This window comes from Octopus bimaculoides, chromosome 28, assembly GCF_046866305.1.
Source record: "Octopus bimaculoides isolate indiv1 chromosome 28, ASM4686630v1, whole genome shotgun sequence".
Taxonomy (NCBI): domain Eukaryota; kingdom Metazoa; phylum Mollusca; class Cephalopoda; order Octopoda; family Octopodidae; genus Octopus; species Octopus bimaculoides.
In genome coordinates, this window is record NC_142955.1 from 18,121,623 (window position 1) to 18,138,042 (window position 16,420).

The following is a 16,420-nucleotide window of genomic DNA, read 5'->3' on the forward strand; positions in this document are numbered from 1 at the left end:
ATACACAAACATACACATACACACACATACACACACACACACATACATACATGTATATGCACGACGGGCTTCTTTCAGTTTTCGTTTACCAAATCCACTCACAAGGTTTAGTCGGCCCGAGGTTATAGTAGAAGACACTTGCCCAAGGTGCCGAAACGCAAATGGTGGAGATATATATATATATATATATATATATATATATATATATATATATATATATATATATATATATATATATATATATATATATATATATATATATATATATATAAGACGAACTACTAGCGTTCTACCTCAGATTTGCGTTTGGCCGTACGGCTTTTGAATGTTGTTTTCACTGTCCATTTTTTCCTGTCTTGGTTTGTGTTTGCCACCTTGGAATCCTCTGTGTAGTGGGTTGATCCACTACTCAGGAAGAGACTATTCTAGAGTACGTCCTGTCTGGTCTTCGAAACGTCTAGATAGAATAGAGACAGCTGATGAAGGGATATTCCAAGTGGCTTTCCGTTTTCCTATGTGTTCGTTCCGTTGTCTGTAGTTTATTGTTCTAACGTCCTGTACCCTGATATGCATGTATATACACATGTAGATGTAAGTATGTACATATATGTGTGTATACATGTATATATATTCTTTGTATTATTATATATATATATATATATATATATATATATATATATATACAGAGAGAGAGACACAGAGAGAGAGAGAGAGAGAGAGAGAGAGAGAGAGAGAGAGAGAGAGAGAGAGAGAGAGACAGAGACAGAGAGAACGAGTAAAGATGTAAAAACAGAGAAGATTTGTTTTACAGCATTTAAGTGTATATTAGAGGCATGATAATAAAGATATATGCAATTTTGTACAAAATAAGGCTTTATTCTTTCGACATAACTCAAGTTTCACTTTGCTCTAACAATGTATCTTCTTTCAACTCTAAGCTTGAAGACCGTTGCAAGACCGGTCCACTTCAGTTATGTTGAAAGAACAAAACCTTATTGTATATCTTTATTATTATCATGGCTCTAATATACTCTTAAATACTCCAAAACAAGCTTATGTTTTTTTTCATATTTCTCTTTATATATATATATATATATACATATATATATAAACAATATGAGTATATGCATATATATGTACATGTATGTATATACGTTCATCTACATGTACATATAGATACATAACAAGGTACATGACGTGGCAAAAGAACAAGGACAAAATGGTAAACAAGGTGCAACAAACAAGCAGGCCACATAGAAACGTCCCCTTCATCAGCTGCCACCATTAAAACTCTGGCGTTTCGAAGAATTAAGGTAGTACGCATCGTTAAAATGGTTCTTCCCACGAACACAAATTAAATTGTTTTCGTGGAGGGCAGTGGCGGACGGAAAACAAGACAGGAAAACGAAACGGTGAAATAAACAAACAAAAAGGCTGTACAGCCAGACGTGAAGTGTGTATATATATATATATATATATATATATATATATATATATATATATATATATATATATATATACAGCATTTGCCAAAAGTATTAGGCCACCCCAATCCTCGCACAACTGTTCGGGAGCTTGCTTCTGAATTAGACGTAACGTATACGACAATTTCCAACCACTTGAAAGAGAGTGACTAGTCGAGTGAGCAGTGATCGGGGTTGTTTTTTTTATATTTTTTTATAATTCCTTGAGTATCTCTTTGGAGTTTATCATTTTTAATATTTGCGTGTGTGTTATTCTAAGGTCGTGGTGGATATGTCATTTGTTGTAGATGCGTTCAGAAGGGGTCTGTATTTTGTGATGAATAGAGACTCTTTACTAATTCTTTGGCTGTAGGTTGTATCGTCTCTGAATTGGTAGAGGGGAAACATTCTGAAACTTGGATTTTTGGTATTGGCGCAAATATCGATCTGTTGGATAAATGCTAATTTTCTGTTTTTGGCAATTTTGATCTGGGATTTGTGCAGAGCCATCCGTTGACGCAGACTGTTTTTCGTTTGGCCTATGTACTGCTCTTGACATCCAGAGCAGGTTTGTGCGTATATCAGGTTCTCCGAAGCACTTGTGAAGTTGCTTTTCACTGTGAAATTTTGTCCCTGTTTGAAGGAGAACTTTGATCCCTCAATTAAATTGACGCATATCCCACAGTTGGGTCTTCCGCATTTTTTTACTCACGGCTTCAGTGCTTTTGTTGAGCGTATATATGTATAGAGACAGACAGAGAGATACATACATACATACATACATACATGTATGCATGGACTGACAGAGTTAGATAGATAGATAGATAGATAGATAGATAGATAGATAGATAGATAGATAGATAGATAGATGTGTGCATGTATGTATTTAAGTATGTACGTATACATTCATGCATACAAAAAACATGACTAACAGGCAATTAGAATTTAAAGAGCATGACTTAATTGTAGCTTTTTGAACTCTTTGTGCATTCTTATGTGTCAAAAGAGAAAAGCTACGAAGAGAACTGGTAGGCCGGTGGTAGGCCGCGTGGAGGGCAAAAGGGCAGATTTGGCAGGCATTGAGCGAATGTGGCTGTATACGACGTGTTTGTGTGCTCGCGTAAATAGAAATATATGACGCTGACGTCATTCGAATTTTTTAGACGTTCGTGACGAAGATAATAAACAAGAGAGTGTAAACATTGGTTATAAACGATCCTTTCAACCATGAGTACGCGGCCTGGAATTTGAGGGGAGGGGGTAAGTCGGTTACAGCGATTCCAGTGCTTAACTGGTATTAACTTTATCGGCGCCAAAAGGATTAAAAAAAGAAGCAATGTCAACCTCGGCGGAATTTGAACTCGGAATGTAAAAACGAACGGATGCCGGCACGCTAACGATTCTGCCAGCACGCCGCCGCAATAATAATAATAATAATAATAGTAGGCGCAGGAGTGGCTGTGTGGTAAGTAGCTTGCTTACCAATCACATGGTCTTTGGGTTCAGTCCCACTGCGTGGCACCTTGGGCAAATGTCTTCTACTATAGCCTCGGACCGACCAAAGCCTTGTGAGTGGATTTGGTAGACGGAAACTGAAAGAAGCCCGTCGTATATATATATATATATATATATATATATATATATGTGTGTGTGTGTGTGTGTGTGTGTGTGTGTGTGTGTGTGTGTCCACAATCGCTTGACAACCGAAGCTGGTGTGTTTACGTCCCCGTAACATAGCGGTTCGGCAAAACGAGATCGATAGAATAAGTACTAGGCTTCCAAAGAATAAGTCCTGGGGTCGATTTTCTCGACTAAAGGCGGTGCTCCAGCATGGCCACAGTCAAATGACTGAAACAAGTAAAAGAGTAAAAGAGTAGTAGTAGTAGTAGTAGTAGTAGTAGTAGTAGTAGTAGTAATAATAATAATAATAATAATAATAATAATAATAATAAGGCACAGAAAGTGTGTCAATAGCCAGCTGGGAGAGGTGTCTTCCTGGGGCTACAAGCTACAGTAGCATCCACACCTTGGGTTAAACTCAACTTACCTTGTCAGCTTATGAGACCACTGTAGAAATAATACGCTGGTTTTATAAATGGTGAAGGTGTAAATTATAAAATATGATTTCTACAGTCATCTTATAGGCTGAGAAGGCGAGTTGAGTTTAACCCAAGGCGCCGCTGAGTGCCACTGACGAGCATTAATATAAACGCGAAATCGCTGGTGATCTAGTTTAGCGTGGGAAGTCGCTAATAAAAACGTCAATACTTTAATTAATTGGAGTGAATCATTAATCCAATAAACATGAAATACCTCAGTACAACGAAAGACAATAACACTCATCCAGTGTGAATAGCAATAATCACAGAATGTTGAGGCACTGAGGGAGTCACGCGCTGTGTCTCCATTCCCGTCAAATCCAGCCGATTGAGACACATGGCTGACAGTAGACGGGAATTTTCGTCGCTAAGAATGTAGCGCGGGCCAACCAAAGACTGCTCTGTCAGTTAACTCATCGTAAATCCCAAGCAATATGTGTAATTATTGCTGTTAAGATGCGTAAAAAAAAACTAAGAGAAAATGCTATGAACAAAAATAAATTTCTCTGTTGAATGTTTACGACTGTTGTTAGTTACTTCTTTAAGCAACCCGATAAATACATTTTCATTCACCAACAGAACAGCAGCAGTAGCTGCCACGACAACCTCACTCGCGACAGTTCTGTAGAACTTCCGCGTGCAACGAACAGGACAATTTAGGCACCATTGCCATCAGTTAACGAAATGCAGAAAGCCTGGGTCTTGAACACATCGTCCTTCCCTTTTTTTGGAAAACACTAACACAAGGTACTTCGTCGATTTGTTACTGGATTGCGAGATACTTGATGTGATGTGTGACACATATCCTTTTTATATTTCGGGAGGGTCGTTATGTCAAAAATAAACACACGCACTGATTCTATTTAACTGGCGTTCTTTACCTGTTAAATTGTGTGTAAATTTGTGCACGCGCGTGTGTTTCTTTTTCTCTTTCATCTTGACTGTGGCAATGCTGGGGCACAGCCTCGGAATGTTTTACTCAAACAAATCGACCCCAGTACTGTTTTTCTTTTTTTTTTTTTCTGACTGTGATATTTATTCTATCGGTTTCCTCTTGCCGGCCTGCTTAAGTCCCAGGGATGTAAACAAACCAACAGTGGCTGTTTACTGTATAGCATGTAAACTTTCTATATACCGTAAATCCCCGAGTATAATCCGCATTTTTTCCCCAAAATTTAAAGGTAAAATTTCTAGTGCGTACTATATACGAGGTTAAAAATGAAAAATATTTTCTAAGCAAAATTTTCTAAGTGATAAATATGTGAAAGGCAATTTACTTAATATTTATTTTCCCCTGACGTTATTACTGTTATTTCTTTATTTTCTGCAAACAAAGTGCACAAAAAAGCTACACGTTTGCATTATGTTATATATACAATTATAATAAATGACATTACCGTATATACGTTTACAAACCAAGGACGTTATATAGACCTCTCTGACTCAAGTTAGAGAAGGGGTGCGTATTATACACAAGGTCTAGGTTTTTCAGAGGTACAACCCCCTAAAAATACCCTGCGTGTTGTAATCAAGGGCGTACTATACTCGAGGATTTACGGTTTTTTTTTTGTTTTTTTTTTGTCATTCCATTATATGTAAACCCCACGATTTATGCCTTTGTGTTGCCTTCCTCCTCCTCCTCCTTCGCCCTAGTGACAAATAAATCTACTCACGAGGCTTTGCTATAATAGGAGACACTTATGGCGGCAGTAAAGAATACGCACACCACCCGTTTTCGGCGTAATTCTAACCCCTAACCCCCAAACGTCGAAAACAGGTGGTGTGTATATTCTTTACCTTCGCCGACACTTTTATGTTTTTTTTTAATATAAATCTGAGTGCTCTAAGTACCGTAACAATAGTCTCATGCAATTACTCAAGCTCTGTTCACCCGTTTGTGATAAGGCCGGGTGCAAACAAGTCAGCCGAGTTTGCATTCTAAGGGACGGTAGAAAAACGAACGAAATAGATAAAGGGACGCAATCATTCGTAGAGTACACTGTTGGTTATCTCCCTTGTTAACCAGAGACTTTTTTTTTTTTGACGTTTTATATTTCGCTTTTCTATTTAGCTGCAAGATTCTTGATCTCGGCTGATTGTATTGAAACAGGTGGAGGTGCAATGGCCCAGTGGTTAGGGCAGCGGACTCGCAGTCATAGGATCGCGGTTTCGATTCCCAGACCGGGTGTTGTGAGTGTTTATTGAGCGAAAATACCTAAAAGCTCCGGCAGGGGATGGTGGCGAACCCTGCTGTACTCTTCCACCACAACTTTCTCTCACTCTTTCTTCCTGTTTCTGTTGTGCCTGTAATTCAAAGGGGTCAGCCTTGTCACACACTGTGTCACGCTGAATATCGCCCGGGAACTACGTTAAGGGTAACACGTGTCTGTGGAGTGCTCAGCCACTTGCACGTTAATTTCACGAGCAGTCTGTTCCGTTGATCGGATCGACTGGAACCCCCCTCGACGTCGTAAGCGACGGAGTGCCAACAACAACGTCAACTCTGCCATCATGGGAAATTGCAAAATCTATGATCTTACACTGTTTTATTTTGTCCCCTAAAATCATGTTTGGTCTTCTTGCTTCAAGACTATTTTCATTTCATTTCAAAGTTTCAGCTCAGAGCTGCGGCCATGCTGATGCACCTATGGCAAAGCCCCACAAGATCTTGAAATTTTCATTTTCTATTACAGCCACTAGTTCGTGTCCATACCACTTTACTCTTAGTTTGAAGCCTTATACTTACCTCACACCCCAATGCACCCTTTTACCAACAGTCCTGTCTGTGCTTATACTCTTTTTGTGCTAATATACTGCACTCATTCAAAATGTGATTAATACTCTCGTCTCCTTTCCTTCAGATTCTACATTTGCTGTGTGACTGAATTTTGTCAATCTTTGTCGTGATCAGATTTCTTCTATGGGCTTGTTCCTGGGCATCTAATAATTCACGTTTCTGTTTCTCGTTCCAAGTTCCCATCCATCAACCGAAACCAGTGGGTTTCACTTCCAACATTTTCAGTCAGTTGCTTGAATTGGCCATGTTGTTGCAATCCTTTGCATCTGTTTGCTCTTCCTTTTTCTCTTTGAATTGCCCTACTATTTTGGCCACCATTTTGGCTATCTCTGGCTGCCAAAAAGTATTCTTTCTTTATTCTCTACAAAACAATTTTGGGATCTTTTTTAAAACGGGGTCCACATTTTTCATTAACGAAACACTTTCAAACTTGGAGCACTGGTAGAATGTGTCATATAAAACATCTTTTTCTCTTAGTCTTCTTAAAAAAAAAAAAAGAAATCCATAAGTTATTCCATGTTAAAGTTGTCGTATTTCTGTAATTTCAACCAATCACTGACGTCCATTCAGCCGATATACATTAAGTGCCAACTACATAAACAAACGATTCTGAAACAATTAACCCTAACCCTAACCCTAGGGTTAGGGTTAGGGTTAAAGCAAATTTGAAATGAAAAAAGCAAATAAAACGAAGGTATGGAGATTAAATACGCTTTATATCGCTTAATCAGCCAAAGGAGTAAATGTAAACAACTGAATACTTGTCAGTGATTGGTTGAAATTATCGAAATAAGACAATTTTTTACATGAAATAAATTCGAATACAAAAATATTTTTCTGTTCTATAACACAAAATAGATAAGTATATGAAGTTTGAAAGTCTTTCGGTACCAAAAACACTACGTAAAACATTAATGAAAAATGTGGCCCCCGTTTTAAAAAAGATCCCAATTTTACAGTATTATCATTATCATCATCATCATCATCATCACCTGTGAATTTAAAATAAAACAAGTCTCAGAACGCCAATGTTTATTATTAGACTAGTAATTATTTTATTAACCTTGAGAGGGGGGGGGATAAAATGCAACGCAAGTCTCTGGTGGGAATTGATCTTGGAGCTGAGACGTTACAGAAGGAACCAGCTGTGGTCAGTCACACACACATTTCTCCAATCTCTCCAATCCATTGACCCTAACAACAACATCAACAACAAGGATGGTTTTTCTAACAGAGGCACGAGGCCGCAATTCTGGAGGTGGGGTAGGTGGGAGAAAGGGATGCGGGAGGGGATAATACAGTCGATTATATAGACGTATTCTGCCCCCAGGCAGAATAAGACGTACTTTCTTTTTTGTCGACCCAAACCCCGCCACCCCTGGAAGTATGAAAGACATGTTTCAATGTCGATGGATGCGAACTTAAAACGTAGAAGTTTGTCCCTAAAATTAAGGTCTGTTGTGTGCCCCCAAGGACTCATAACACCCAGGCTTAACCCGGTTTCTATGGTATATATGAGTTATTGAGATTACTACATTCCCACCCCTGGACAGGACGCCAGTCCATCACAGAGTCAACTTCTTGGTTATTGCTGGAACTCATTTTGAAGCTGAGCAAAAACTAGAACGAGAAACGAAGCGCTTCGCTCAGAAAACACAACACACCGCCCGGTCCGTGAATTGAAACCACAATCTTATGATTACAATAATCTGCCTTGGACAGAACGCTGGTTCATCACAGGGTTAATTTCCCAGCTATTGCTGGGACTCATTTACAGCTGAGTGGACTGGAGCAACATGAAATTAAATGTTTCGCTCAAGAACGCAACACACTGCCCAGACCAAGAATTGAAACCACAATCTTATGATTACAGCTCAGTGGACTGGAGCATTAAAATAGTCCTTTATGCATCATACTTAATGTATATACATTGCAAAATAGGAGATTCACTGTAGTTTTCGTCAGGAAATAATTATCTTTTATGAATATGCTGTGTTTAAAAACTTTAAAATAAATCGTAGCAGACGAAAATTGTCCAGCAGCAGAGAAGGGAATGGCTAGACTCTTTCTTAAATTCCTGAAAGGGAAATTTTATCCAGTAACTCAAGCCGTGTCCATTTCCGCAGTTAATTCCAAGTGAGTGAAGGGTTTCCGCTCAAGAACACAATTCACTGCCTGGTACAAGAATCGAAATCATGGTCTTGTGATTACAACACTCTCCGCTCAACGGGACACCGGTCCATCACGGGGTTCGTTTTCTAGCTATTTCTGGATCTCGTTTACAGCTGAGTGGACTGGAAGCAAATGTTTTCACTCGAAGACACACCACACCACCCGGTTCAAGAATCGAAACCACAATCTTGTGATTACAACAGTCTCTGCCAAACAGGACAATGGTCTGTCACAGGATCTCGTTTACAGCTGAGCAAAACCGGAGCAACGTGAAAGAAGGTGCTTTTGTTCAGAGGCACAACACTGCGCCTAGCCCTAGAATTGAAACCACAATCTCACAATCCTGAATGCAACACCCGTGACCACCGGGCCACGCGCCATCACATACCACCCCAACCAAATACTGCAAAGGGCATTCCGGCCCAATGGGTCACCAGTGGTGCGACCCACCAATATAAAGATGATGCTGGTTATTCACTGCATATTAGTGGAGGACCATAGGCACGGGAAGTGGTGGCCTTCATGCATCGCACTGCTTCTTTCATCTCAATTTAAATTCTGTCTGACTGAGTCCTTAATGGTGGGCAAGAGGTAGAACTTTGTGAATGTGTCAGAGTTAGTGTGTGTATATGTATGTATATATATATATGTATGTATGTGCATATATATATATATGTATATATGTATGTATATGCATATATATATATATATATATGTATGTATATATATATAATGTATGTATGTGCATATATGTATGCATATGTATATATATATATATGTATGTATATATATATGTATGTATACATATATATAGATGTATATATATACATACATGTGTGTGTGTATATATATATACGAGTATATAAACGAAAGAAGGGCACTCAACACGTTTATTGGGAGTTAGGTGTATAGATGAAAAAGAGTTTAATTCAGACTCCTTGGTACTCTGAGTTTCAAGTGTGTCGCTAGTCTTCGAAAGACTAGCCACACGCTTAAAACTCAGAGTACCAAGGAGTCTGAATCAGACTGCTTTGATCTATATATATACATATATACATATATATATATATATATATATATATATAATGTGCATGCATGTGTGTGTGTGTGTATATATATATATATATATATATATATATATATATATATATATATATATATATACATGTATGTGTGTCTTTATAGTGTGTACAGCCACTTGGTACAGTATTACACCTACAGCAGTGGCGATGGAGGTCACAGTAGTAGTAGTAGTAGTAGTAGTAGTAGTAGTAGTATTCTAGATTCTCCCATGTAGTTGTGATAACATCTGTAAGCGTAGTAGTAGGAGTAGTAGTATAAAAATGTAGAGTGAAAACCGTAGTATGGGCTGTATGGTGCTACAATGTTGCAGTACGGCTAACGACCTGTATTATTGTTGTTGTTGCTGTTAGAGTTGTGGTGGTGGTGGTGGTGGTGGTGGTGGTAGCGCAGTGGTGGTGGTGGCAACGGAAGGTGGAATAACTAAGTTTCCTGCAGTGGTGGTAGTAGTAGTAGTAGTAGTAGTAGTAGTAGTATTACTGATAGTGTTACCAGTAAACTTCATTACTTATTTCATAGTGTCGGTGGTGGTGGTGGTGGTGGTGGTGGTGGTAGAAGTAGCAGCAGCAGCAGCAGCAGTAGTAGTCCTAAGTGTTTTGACTTTGCTGATGCTTAGTTGTAGGTGGAGCAAGTCTGTATAGGACCACAGGCAATCCAACCACGACCATCTCTTTTTTTTTCTTTTACAACAATCAAGCATAGCGTTACTCCCCCCCCCCCCCCCACTGACAACACGATCCAGCATGTCTATCCTTGGACAATTGGGACTGATCTGAGGAAGATTTGGCTGCTATTTCTAGCAGGTCTAGCTACCATGTAGAGATCTTCCTCATTGGCTCATACAATATTTACATTAGACAGGAGGTTGTGATCCGAGGGAGATTTGGCTGCTATTTCTACCAGGTCAAGCTACCATGTAGAGGCCTCCCTCATTGGCTCATACATACATATATACATAGATAAGAGAGTAGGGTGGGATTTGAGGGAGATTTGGCTGCTATTTCTACCAGGTCTAACTACCACGTAGAGGTCTCCCTCATTCACTCATACATACACATATACATAGATAAGACAGTAGGGTGTGATTTGAGGGAGATTTGGCTGCTATTTCTACCAGATCTAGCTACCATGTTGAGGTGTGATTCAAGGACGATTTCATAGCTATTCCTATTCGGTCTAGCTTTCATAGACAGATCTGAGGAAATTTTGGCTGCTATTTCTACCAGGGCTAGCTACCACATGGCGGTCTTGTTGGCTCATACACAGCTATATACCTAATATATATATATATATATATACAAGTAAGAAATGATGAGGATGATTTGGCTGCTATTTCTAGCATCAGGTAAGTGCGGGAGGTGGGGATTGTTAATGAAACCCTCAAAAGAAAAATGAAAGTAGGCCCCTAGCCAGATTATAACAAAAATAAAATAAAGCGACATCAAGACATTGAGTCTGGCACCAAACCCTACATTTCTAAGGGGCAGGAATATGGGTGATGGTATTAAGCCCTTCGTTTTGTTCTCCTCAAAATAATTAAGAATTTTTGTTTTGTTTTGTTTTGCAACATCCAAGGTACAAGGGCTTCAGGATTTGTGATCTTCTTTTTAGAATGGCATTGCAGGGTAAGTGTGAAAAGCCAGAGGTGGGGAACCGATCTGACAGGATATGGCTGGTTTAAATGCTAAAACATTAAAGCATTCTGAACCGTTTTCCCATGATATTCAGCCAAATGTAGCAGGTGATGTTATGGGCCCAGTCTTGCTCTTATCTCTTGTCATTAGGCTTCTGTCCCTGTTCAAACTGAACCCGAGGTATTAGGGGCCGTCAGCATTCAGGTCCCTCTCTGTCAAATTCAAATGCAATGATCCTTTATTCACATTGTTTTGAATTAATCATGCATTTATCTCGTAGCTTTTGAGATTTCAATGATGGGATTGGGTTAGGGTTAGGGTTAGGGTTACTTTTTAGAATGAAATTGCAGGACAGGTGTGAGAGGTCAGATGCGACCAGTTTCAAAATAAACTGAATATTCGGGCCGGACACAGCCAATTTAAATGCTGGAGTTAATTGTGCATTGTTTCATAGCTTTGAGATTTCAATGTGACTGCTTGTTTTAAGAAGAATGACATTGTTGGGTAAGTGTGAGAGGCCAGATCCAGTTGATTTCAACACACAAAAAAACTAACAAAAATATTTGGACAGAATCTGGTTGGTTTAAATGCTAAAAGGTGAAATGACCCTTACAGAAATAGCAAAATCAACCCCCAAGGACCCTGCAAAGACAACTATAGAATGGGTTGATGATGGTTATATCAGCCCCTGGGAGAAAATGAAACTCAACTGAACCTTAGCAGGATTTGAACTCAAACTGCAAAAACACTTTTTTTCTGGTGCTTTCAGTCAAATAATAATATTTTTTTGTTTTCTACTCTAAGCACAAGGCCCAAAATTTTGGGGGGAGGGGGCCAGTCGATTAGATCAACCCCGGTATACAGCTGGTACTTAATTAATCAACCCTAGAAGGACGAAAGGCAAAGTCGACCTCAGCAGGATTTGAACTCAGAACACAAAGACAGCCGAAATACTGCTAAGCATTTCGTCCGGCGTGCTAACGTTTCTGCCAGCTCACCGCCTTAATAATAATAATAATAATAATAATAATAATGATCTTTTCTACTCTAGGCACAAGGCCCGAAATGTTTGGGGAGGGGGAGGGGCCAGTCGATTAGACCGACCCCAGTATGCAACTGGTACTTAATTTATGAACCCCGAAAGGCTTAAATGCAAAGTTGAACTCGGCGGAATTTGAACTCAGAAAACATAGCGCTAAGCATTTTGCCTGGCGTGCTAACGATTCTGCCAGCTCACCACAATCATCATCATCATCATAATAATAATAATAATAATAATAATAATAATAATAATAATGATGATGATGATTGTGGTAGTGGTAACTACATCTTAGAACAAAGTTTGTTAAAGAAGTGAAATAAAGAAATATAAGCTCTGCAGACTGATTAATTTGTTTCACAGGTCCCAGGAGGGGAGGAAAAAAATGAAGACTAGTGTGAAAGGAACTGGAATCAAAAGAACATGTTTCTCACCGCCGCAACTACAAACGACGCGAATGAGCCTCTATGTGGTCGACCGACCTGCTAGAAACAACAGCCAAATCTCGCATAAATCACACACAAACCATCTTTGCAAGGAAGGACACACTGAGCAAATGCAGTGCAAGGTATACTATGCCTATACAAGTTATGGTCACAACTGGAATGTTCAGTCGGGGCTGGCATGGAGGGAGAGTCTAAACAAGAAATAGGTGTAGGCGTGGCTCTATGGCCAAGAAGCTGGCCTTTTAGTTTTGAGGTTTCAAGTGTAGACCCTGGGGCCGATCAATGCCTTGTGAGTGAATTTGGTGGATGAAAACTGTATGGAAGCCCGTCTTGTGTGAGTGTATATATCATCATCATCACTTAATGTCCGTTGTCCATGCTAGTATGGGTTGGACGGTTTCACTAGGGCTGGCAAGCTGAGGAGCTGCACCAGACCCCAGTCCGATTTATGTGTGTGTGTGTGTGTGTGTGTAAGAGCAAATTTCGAGGGGAGGGGGTGTCGATTACGTCCCCATCTCCCCCAGTGTACAACTGGTATTTATTTAATCAACCCTGAAAGCTTGAAGAGCCAAGTTGACCTCAGCGGAATCTGAACTCAGAGCTTGACATTTTACCCATTAAGCTAATTAATGATTCCACCAGCTTGCCACCATAACAACAACAACAATAATAACAATAATAATAACCCATCTTATTATAGGCACAAAGCCTGAAGATTTTGCAGGGGAAGGGACTAGTCGATTAAAACCACTACCAGTGCTAGGCTGGTATCTATTTTAAAGACCCCTAAAAGGATGAAATGTAAATCAGACCTAGGCAGGATTTGAACTCAGAGCACAAACCATCAGAAACAAAGCCAGTAGGCATTTCAGCCAACACACTGCCTTACGAATTGATGATGATAATAATAAGTGATAATAATAAATCTACAAAAACATTTCTTTGATTTTTGCATCTATATATAAATTACTAAAGCCACCACGTTATATCTTATCTTCTACCTTCCAGCCACGACCACCACCAGTGAGTCCCTCTAGTCTCCCCTCACTCCATCCCATCTCCCCCCATATGACACCTGTTGGCTACGGGACACCGTGTTCGCCTGCCGTCTCTCCCTGCCCTCACACCTAGACTTGGATGAGCCGTTTGGGTGCAGCTGTTTGGTCGCCAACGATTTTGGTCACGGCCGAGCTAGCTGACAGGATCGTCGAACCGGTTTCGGTGAGGGGACTTTTCAGCACTGTGGGTGCCAACACACACACACAGACGGACATACACATGCGTGCATGCGCAGCAGGTTATACACATGCAGAGAAAGAGAGAAATTAATCGAATATGGTTTTTGAATGACATAAACTGTTTTCTTCTCAGACACAGAAAGAGAAATAAGAGGAGACAGACAGACAGACAGAGAGAGAGAGAGAGAATGATGAGACTTTATTAATTGAATACGCCTGACATAAACTCTTTCTCTCTCTTCAGATAACATAAATAGAAATACGACCACACACATTAACAGAGAGAGAGAGAAGAGGGGAGGGAGGGAAGAAGGGAGAGAAAGAGAAAGACATTAAGATGTCTGATGTCAAGTAAGTCAGCATCAAACCAGCAGTGCCAATAAGGCGGCGGCAAAACAGCTGCGCCAAAACGTCCCATATTCCAACTGTTTGATACAGTTTGCATACATCGCATACATCGACTCATTAAAGCGCTCCTATAACAACAACATCACTCCCACCACCACTACCATCACTGGTGCAACCACCTCTACCCTACAACTACCTCCTCCTCCTCCTCCTCCTCTTTCAATCGTCCTCCACCACCACCACCACCACCACCTTCATCCGATTCTACAAGCTTCTTGTCATTGACCGTCAGCCACCCACCCACCCCCACAAACTTTACCATCACCACCACCGTCGTCGTCGTCACCGCCACCACTGTTACCACCACCAGCACAAATTTTACCATCGTCATCATCATCACCACCATCATCATCATCATCATCGACATTGTGAACGTGAACAGCAGCAGGAACAGCAGTGACATACACGCATACACACTTCTGCGCAAACAGTGCACCGACGCACATGCGCACGCACACACACACACACACACTCACACGCACGCACGCACGCATACGCATGCACGCTTTCTCGTGCTCATACGCACATGTACACACCTTTAACAGTAAAGCACTCTCTTAGGACATGCTGGAGCACGGCAGGCCCGGAGAGCCCATTTGTGTGAGGACACGATCCAGCCACTGAAGGGGCCCGTTCAGATGGATCTCTATCCAACATGGCGTACTCGTTACTGTCTGTCGTCTGAAAAAAATACAAAAAGAAACGGGTCAAAAAAAAAAAATAATCAGAAAATATACATGAAGGGTATTCTGGAATGGTAATCCAAACGGTTACAAATCTTGGTACAAGGCCAGTAATTTCACAGGAATGGAGTTAATCTAATTACACTGACCCCAGTGCGTAACTGGTACTCGTTTTATCAATCCTGAAACGATGAAAGCCAAAGCTGACCTCGGCAGAATTTGAACTCAGAACGTAAAGCTTTGGCTTTCATCATTTCATGATCGATAAAACGAGTACCAGTTATGCACTAGGGTCAGTGTAATTAGATTAACTCCATTCCTGCTAAGCATTCTGCTAGCTTGGCTGTCTTAAAAAGACCTGGAGATAGAGGTAAACTCGAACGTGGAGTTTAAAAACAGAAACAATTCCTATCATAGTGGGCGCATTAGGTATTCAGACAAATACATAACAAAAACACCAGGACTTACAAATATATACAACATACAGAAAATTGTTGTTTATGGAAGACCAGCAGTCGCCCATGCATACCAGCCTCCGCCTCTCCATGCCACTGATGTTATCCAAGGGAAAGGCAAAGGGGCCGATACAGCTTGGCACCTGTGACGTCACAACTCATTTCTACAGCTGAGTGAATTGGAACGACGTGAAATAAAGTGTCTTGCTCAAGAACACAACACACAGCCTGGTCTGGGAATCGAACTCACTACCTCAGTATTGCGAGTCAGACGCTCGAACCACTGAACCATACGCCTTTATAAAAACATGTATAAGACAAATACAAGATAAGCAGTGGTCCCTTGAGGAGGAGGGGGGGGGGGGAATACAAAGAAAAGAAGGGAGTTAAGGAATCGCAGGAGACTCACCTGTATTCGGCTCCCCACCCTTTCACAAAACTCATTCGTATAGTACACATTCTGGTGAGTTGGTAGACAGATTCAAAGCCTTGATTCACAGATTGACCCAGCATTGCAGCAAACTCTTGATTGTTGAAGATTTTCAAATTACAGCCTAGAAGAAGAAGATGATGAAGAAGGAGAAAATGAAGAAGTAGGAGAAGAAGAAGAAGAAGAAGGAGAAGATGATGAAGAAGGAGAAGATGAAGAAGAAGTAGGAGAACAAGAAGAAGAAGAAGAAGAAGAAGGAGAAGAAGGAGAAGAAGAAGATGAAGAAGGAGATGGAGATGATGATGATGATGATGAAGGGCAAAAAGATGAAAGAGGAAGAAAATGGAGAAGGAGAAGAAGAAGGAGGAGAAGATGATGATGATGATGATGAAAACGGGAAAAAGATAAAAGAAGAATAAGAAGAAGGAGAAGAAGAAGAAAAAGAAGAAAAAGAAAAAGAAGAAGCAGGAGAAGAA

At 40.3% G+C, this 16,420-nt stretch overlaps 1 protein-coding gene across 2 annotated transcripts in view; it reads right to left on the minus strand.

The window, feature by feature from the left end:
- Positions 1 to 13,100: 13,100 nt before the first annotated feature.
- Positions 13,101 to 16,420, minus strand: part of LOC106878050 (SMAD family member 3) — a 56,148-nt gene continuing 52,828 nt past the window's right edge. For both annotated transcript variants that reach the window (XM_089344254.1, XM_089344253.1), the window contains 2 exons: positions 15,924 to 16,068; positions 13,101 to 15,057 (listed from right to left, as the gene is read on the minus strand). In XM_089344254.1, the coding sequence (XP_089200380.1) occupies positions 14,934 to 15,057; positions 15,924 to 16,068 (269 nt within the window). In that variant the 3' untranslated portion in view covers positions 13,101 to 14,933. The remainder of the gene's footprint in view (positions 15,058 to 15,923; positions 16,069 to 16,420) is intronic.